Genomic DNA, 8,062 nt, shown 5'->3' on the forward strand with positions numbered 1-8,062 from the left:
GCTTGTTTAAACATTTTTGTTTGCGGTTTCAGCGTATTATAAAGAGACAAAAAGAATTGAGTAAGATTATACCGGCCTTTTGCACAACTTATGACAATAATTATATTTAGGGCACTTACAACCTGTCATAACGCATCGTAAAATCATAAAATCATAAATTTTTACACTTGTTTAAAAAAATTATTGTTGGATTACATAAAAAAATATTTTCGTTGTAACTTATATCTTTATGAGACTATATGAAACCCCTAATTATATAGATATACGTATATACATACATACATATATTGGATATGGGTATATGGTAAAACCCATTCAATGAAATTTTTTTTCTATGACATTATGACCATCAGTGACATCTGTGCCAAATGTCACGTCAAAAAAATATTTAACATTTAGTACACGCTTGTCTTTCTGAAGTAAATAAAAAGCATTCGGCGATTTTTACGACGAGTGAAATTATACAACAAAGAAATTCCATTCGATTTTGTGTATGGAATCAAATTTCTGGTGCCAAAAGGTTCAGCAAGTTTGCCTTCGATGATAATCGTTTGTCGCGAGCAAGCATTTTCGATTGGTACAAATTATTCAAAGAGTGTCGAGTACGTATTGACGACGGTCATCAACATCAACTGATGGTCAACACGTCAATGCAATAAAAGAATGGGTGCTTGAGAATCGAAGATTAACAATCAGAGATCTTACGGCCATCGTTGGAATCCATTTTGAAAGATCATTTGGGCCTAAAAAAGTGAAAGCACGAATCGTTCTAAAATCACTAAATTTTATCGAAAAACAGCGTCGCGTTAACGTCTGTGAAACAATGCTTTCCGACTACCTGAATGTCATGAAACGTATTATTACTAGCGATAAGTCTTGGATCTATGCTTACGAACCGGAAACAGACTATCAATCGGCCGATTAACGTGGCAAAGGTGAACCGAAGCCGAAAAACCACGTCAAAGCAGGTCAAACATCAAGGTTATATTGACAGCTTTCTTCGATTATCAAAGTGCGGTGCACTCCGAATTCCTTTCGACCGGCCAAACCGTCAACAAGGAATACTATTTAAATGTTATGCGTCGTTTGTGCGAAGCTATTAGTATTAAGAGACCCACAACTCTTGGTTTTGCCACCACGATAATGCAACATCGGGTTCTGCATTGATTCTTCGTGAGTTTATCAAATTTTCAACTAATATCGTGTCACAACCACCGTATTCGCCTGACTGAGCTCCGTGTAACTTCTGGCTTTCAGCAAATTCAAACGACCGCTACGTGGAAACCTGTTTGAGTTAATTCATTAAACGTGGATCAGTACACGCATTGAAGGCTATTCCTGAAATTGGCTTTAACAACTGCTTGAAGGATTGGAAAAATCGTATAATCGAAAAAGTGTATTGGGGCCAAGGGAGATTACTTTGAGGAAGACGACACAGAATTTGAGGAATAAATTAAGAATTTTAAAATTATTAACGAAATTTTACTATTTTTTTTTATGGAATTAGCATGATATTTTATGTTTATAAAAACAGTTTCAATTATTTTATTTTATTTATAAACAAACGACATTATTTCACTAAAAAATGTATAATACATATAATATAGTACACCGTTAAATACGCTTCTGTACACATTTTCAAAACTATGTAGCGTCAAACACACTGCTCACTCCCCTTGCCGCTGCTCCACGATGGACTCATTCGCTGCACGAGTCGTTGACGATGCCGCGTTTCTGCAGCAGCGCACAAACGGTACCACGGAAGTCGTACTGCGAAGCATCCTGAAGTTGTTGATTGAAAACCTGTCGTGGGAAAACCAAATTTTTTAAGATAAACCAACAAAAGTTGTTATTTAAAAATATTATATAACCGCAAATATGCACTTACGCCATCGTAAATGATGGTCGGCACAAATGAGGGCGAATACTGGTTTGTCACCTGCTCTGCCAATAACTGCAACTGCGTGCCCACGTTCGTTTTCACACAACCGTCAACGTCGCTGCTGAGGCCCACCAAGTCGGTGCACTTGAAATCCATGGAATTACCGTAAATAGTACGTTATGAATAAAAATTATTTTGGGAAATGTAAAACTTGTCTGCCCTTACTTCTTCCACATTCTGTTTATCGTTCGCCAACATTTGACAGATGGCAAAGCGCACACGCTGATCCTGCGTACTTGGCTGATTCAAGACACACGACTGCAAACGATTTCCAGCACATTCTGCGGGTCCATGCTGGCAATAGAACTCGCTGCCATGGTTGACAGACTGTTGAAGAAAAATCGAACAATACAGTGTATAATTAATCAACTTTAATTCAATCGTAGGTGCCCTGTAGGAAAAATCATGCGAATAAAATAAATTGATGTCAGATCATTGCGGATATTGCAAAATACGAGAGATAAAAAAATACATTTTTTTAGACAGACTTCAAAAGGAGGTCTTATATAATCATTAATTATAAACCTGTAATTTTAGCATATTTGATGTAACCAAGCAAAATCAAAATCCTTCTCTTTGCAGATTTTGTTCAAAATTTACCTACAATATAATTTAACCAATTTATTTAAATCCATCCCTAAGAGAGCAGAAGATCATACAAAATCAAAATGCCTGAAAAACATTTAGATTTGCTATACTTTTATCCTTTCCAACAAGCATATCGTATTTTGTAAGGTTAAGTTTCAAAAGCAATACCATTACATAAAACTTAAAAAAAAAACAGGAAGCTGAGAAGAACGGTAGTATTTTGAAATTATTATTTCAGGAAAGCAATTGGCTTAGAGATCGAGTTCAAAATTAACCTACGATGTTTTTTTAAAAAATATTGTGATGAAAGTAAAAGCTATCCAATTAGAGCCATTCTTAACTTAAAACTTAAGCCAATGATTACAAATAGGTGATAATAAGGGCTTATAGAAAAAATCTCTTTATTAGTAATTAATTTAGCTTTTTAAGGGTTTTATTGCTTAATTGACATACAGAAAATTTCATATGATCAAAATTTTCGAAATTAGACGCAAATTTGAAAAGTCGTTTCAGAGTGCTTAGAAGTACAAGGCTAAACTGTAAACACGCTTTTCTTAAAATGAACGCTTAGTCGCAAATTTTAACACGAGCTTCCTTGAATATTTATTTTTAGTATTTCATCGAAGACTTCTCACAGATAAATATTTTTTTTTAATTTTAATTCTAATTAAATTCAATTTAAGGCCGAAATTTTGGTTAAAATCGATTTTTTTTTTTGGAAGCCGCCATTTTGTCAAAAACTTTTATTTTACATATTCTTTCGATTAATTACTACTTACTTTAACAAAATCTGTATGCTTTTCAAGGGGTTACATGGGTTTACGGGAATCAAAAAACTGATTTTTTATATTATCTTATTATATTCTACAACAACATAAATTTTCAAGTTGATCCGAGTAATAGTTTTAGAGACATGAGATGAGAACTTGTGTACTCGAGGCTAGCTAGGCTAAGTGCGCCGCCTTTAAAGACATTTTTCACGAAACTGTGCTTTTGAAATCGGTTGGCAAGTTTTCTCGAGAACTACTAAACCGATCTTTATGAAATTTTACGCAGGTCTTTGAAATGCAATTCTTAAAGACTGGGACGAAGAAAATAAAATATTTCATTTTTTATATGAGAAAAAAAAAAGTTGAAAAAGGCTGTTTACCCGAGGAAACCCATAAACATAACTCCTTAATTTCAAAGGATCCCGTTCAGAGCTCTCAGAGATCAGCTGTAGTTCCTTTCTAAATAAATATTTTTACAATACTAAGTCTTAAAATACAGTTAAAAGATATGTGTAATAATTTTTGGATCAATAAATTTAAAAGTTTTCTCAGATAAAATTCTGAAAAATTCATTTTTTTCGGCTTCTACCTGTATAAAACCCCTTAATATGATGGCTTATTCTCGCATTTTTTAATATAAATTAGTTAAAAAAAAAGAATTAATCAAAATAACTTACACGCGATTTCCCGAATGGCACCAGATTTACATTTAAGTTTTGTTTGAGATTTCCATAGGCTGGCGCCAGCTGCCTGCCCATGAATCGAATGCTGTCCGGACAAAGAGATTCATACAAAATGGTAACGTCAAGCTGGAATTAAAAACAAATATGTGAAAAGGACATTGATTTTATTTAGTTAATGACGAATTTGTAAGCCCTAATGGATTAAGTTCTGTACCAACATAAGGGTTAGTGGATACAGCTTTATTTTCAGACACTTTTCCGTGATATAATTTTCCTGCCGGCCTGTATTATTGTAAGACTTATTACTAAAAAAAAATTGTTTTTCATTTTCAAAATAAATTATTATATATCTCTTTGCAGATCTTTTAGGGTAGTTACCTACTGACGCAAAAATGGCCACAATCGGTAAATAATCATAACGTAATTATTGGAATATGAATGAACTTCTTTACAGATGCCGTCAGAAATTGTAAACTAATCACACCAGAAGTTAGTCAATACCTTTCCCTTAACTATTTATACTATACATTTATTCATTAATTTCCATTTTTTAATGTTGGGACTAAAATTTTTTTTAATATGAATGCAGTACGCAAACGCAAAAAATGTGAATTCGAAAACAATTTCTATTTTTTTTATTTGCTTTTCATTCCTTATATATGCTGGGGATTTAAACTTTTCTTTTTACTTTTTTTATATTTAAAAATCCATAATAAAATTTTACTCCAGCTTGCGGGATAAGTTTTTTTAATCCGGTATGTGGGTTTAAATTATACCGTATTTGGGCATTGAAGGAGGTGAAGTCCTTCTGATAAGTTAAGATAAAGTTAAAGAAACAGTTTTTAAACAATGCCGACTTGGCATCAGAGAGATAGCAACGGATCTGAACATCTCCTATGAATCGACTCAACCACAACTATTTTGGTGAATGTCTTGAGTATGGAACGTGTCAATAGTAGACTCTTACCACACAAATTGAATAGGCCGTCACATTCTAGCGTTATTTTGAGACTGATTTTTTGGCCAAAGACGAAACTAGAGTCATGACTCAGCCACCATATACGACAGATTTTTCTACCTGTGAGTTTTTTGTTTTTTTCCAAATTGAAAAATACGCTTTGGGGAACGCGCCACGAGTCCATTGAAGCAATTTATATCGCCAGACAATCTGTTCACTTCATGAACAAACAGCTGATAAACACACACTAATTGACATATGGAGATCAAATTTCACACGAACATAAAACAGTTTCAACAATCTAGGAAACAATATTTGCGGTTTGCTCGCGCAGCTTAAGTCTACCAGCCCAATTGGGAACTGTGTCGCAAATGTATTTAAAATTTTTCTTAAATTTTTTTATTCGTCTGGATGTTCTTCAATAAGAAAAAGCGATATTTTTGAGTCTTCTCAAAAAGTCCTCAAGAAAATCTTTCACGTAAAAATGTAATAGAAAATTTGTCTTTCCTTAAATTTGTATTTTGTCCAGCTGGAATTAAATTAAGATGATATGACATCGATATTTTAAATAAATCCAGAATTTGATGAATGCACAACGCTCTCACAACAAAGTTCTTGAGGTACTTAAATTCTCAAAAACACAAAGTTGATGAATTTGATCAGTTGCTGATTTTCTCTGGAACTCTTTTGCAAAAAGGGTACTGAAAAAACAACTTGTTTAAACTCGAATTTTCACAATTCTTATGCATATAATAAGGGTTGTAAAGACTTTAGCACTTATAGTTTCCACTTTATAATATCAGTTTTCCTATAAATTTATTTTTTCGCAATCATTAACAATTTTTTTTATAAAAAAGCGTTAGAAATCGTTGCGGTCTAATGCGCTTATAATTAAAATCATATATTTATTTTACGAAATTTGCACGCCTCTACCTTGTCTGCAGCAACACTTGGGCCGCCTTGTGCGCCCGTTGATACAACAAACACGAATTGGAGCAATAAAAGCACAGACCATTTAATTTCGTTTTTCAGCATTGCGACGAGTTTCTTTAGCGAGCACTAGCCGAATTCTTATGAGCTTAATGAGCAGCTAAGATTTACGAGTAAATAGTTATTTTATTTGAATTTTTTCTATTTTTTATTTTGTATGAGTTCACTGCTACGTGAGAGCGCATAAAACACAGCAAATTTGAATTAATTTCGCGTAATCGAGCAAACAAATATTTTGTTAATTTTTGGAAAAGCTTTGTGTTTCCAATTCTATTAGATCATGTTAAGGTACCGTTAAAACAAATCACTTTCGCAGGCGCTTGCAAAAAAGGCTCCACGACGTGTTAACGTTTCGGCGCTACTCAAACGAATGAAGAACACAGTTAGCGATTTCTGTAGTACATATGGTCGCTCATGACTACCGATATCAACATCATCAACAACCAATAACAACAACAGTGGCATAAGGCATAAGCGCCAGTCGATGGCCAGTACGGCTTTGTGTTCGGCGCTTAAGCTTACGCGCACGCCTTGTCGTTAAGCCGGTTTCGAAGGTGCAACCGATGGACGAACGTTTACTTCGCGCAAAATGTGTACGCGTATGTACATAAGTGCGTGCTCATACATACATACATACCAGTATGTTAAGACGAACATATGGAGCAAATCTTACTTTAGCGGCAGGTGAACGTGGGAAGAAACGAAGCACAGTGGTGTTAGCTCGCATTCAATATGCTCAAATTTTTTCAACGGTTAGGAAAACAGAGCGTTTTATTTAATCAAATAATTTCAAAATCCGTGATCACCGGAAATTTCATCGAATGCGTGGATTCATCAAAAATCAACCGAAATCATTATTGAAATTCATGGAAATGAAATTGACTGCCGACCAAAAATTGCTCAGAATCCAACATTCGAAGGACGTTTGTGAGCAATTATTTGACCAAAAATCACATTTTAACCACTAACCACTCCCCGTATTCACCTGATATGGCACCGTGCGACTTCTTCCTTTTCGGAAAAATGCATTTGCTCATGAAAGGAAAGCGTTATGCAGACGTAGAGGCCATTCAAAAGACTTGCACCGGCATACTGGCGGTCATACCGGCCAACGAGCTAAAACACTCGTTCGACATGCTTTTAGACCGTGCAAAAAGCTGTATTGAAGCAGAAGGAGACTATTTTGAATAAAATAAATTGATTTTGCCGAAAAAAAACATTTGTTCTGTTTTTGTTTTTTACCTGTTTACTTTGGAACGCACCTTGTATATAGCTTTGGGGTGTAATATGTCCTTAAATGTACATATGCTGCACTCTCACGCACGCTCTGGATCTGCAGTTCTTTCTGGCAAATTTGGGTGCTGTGAGTGATGTAGATGGCGAGAGCCTCCATCAGAATATTATATTGTTAATGGAGAAGTAATATCAAGGGAAATGGAGCGCAATCATGCTAGCAGATTTTGTGAGAGAAAAAAACCTTCCAGAAACCAAATATTTATTCAATAGTTTGAGTAGTGTTATTGGAAGCTATGTGATCTAGGTGGTCATGCTATCGGTATCAAATATTGTTAAAATTATATTTTTCAAATGTTTATCCTGAAGTGATTCACGAATATCCAAATAAATATAGTTTACCATATATGCACCATATTTCAATTATATAAGGTTATGTTACTAGAGAGCCTGCTTATTTTTATGAATTTTTATGCTCTTGCAACGTGTTGCTACAGAGTATAATAGTTTTGTTCACTTAACGTTTTATGTATCACCAAAAACTAATCGATATATGTATGTATATAAATAATGAGGATGACGAAACGAGTCGAAATTCGGATGACTGTCTCTCCGTCCGTCCGTGTAAGCTGTAACTTGAGTAAAAATTGAGATATCTTGATGAATCATGGTAAGCACGTTCCTTCGCTAAAATTTTTTTTTGAAAAAGTGGACGTGGCTCCGCCCTCTAACAAATTTCATGTACATATCTCTTAAAACATTTAAGCTACAACAACCAAATTCGCCTAGCCTAAATTTTAGAAGAACTCCTACCGACAGTGTGAAAATGGATGAAATTCGATTGTTAACCCCGCTCACTAACCATATAACGGTACTGTTAAAAACTACTAAAAGCGCG

General features: G+C 34.5%; 1 protein-coding gene across 1 annotated transcript; it reads right to left on the bottom strand.

Annotated features, from left to right (window-relative positions):
• Positions 1–1,538: 1,538 nt before the first annotated feature.
• LOC126751128 (GILT-like protein 1) lies at positions 1,539–6,312 on the bottom strand. Its single transcript, XM_050461128.1, has 5 exons — positions 5,875–6,312; positions 3,978–4,109; positions 2,108–2,269; positions 1,889–2,026; positions 1,539–1,803 (listed from the first exon to the last, which is right to left on the bottom strand). The coding sequence occupies exons 1-5, from the start codon at positions 5,974–5,976 to the stop codon at positions 1,699–1,701; spliced, it is 639 nt and encodes a 212-aa protein (XP_050317085.1). The 5' UTR covers positions 5,977–6,312; the 3' UTR covers positions 1,539–1,698.
• Positions 6,313–8,062: the final 1,750 nt, after the last annotated feature.

This window comes from Bactrocera neohumeralis, chromosome 2 (assembly GCF_024586455.1).
Source record: "Bactrocera neohumeralis isolate Rockhampton chromosome 2, APGP_CSIRO_Bneo_wtdbg2-racon-allhic-juicebox.fasta_v2, whole genome shotgun sequence".
Taxonomy (NCBI): Eukaryota; Metazoa; Arthropoda; class Insecta; order Diptera; family Tephritidae; genus Bactrocera; species Bactrocera neohumeralis.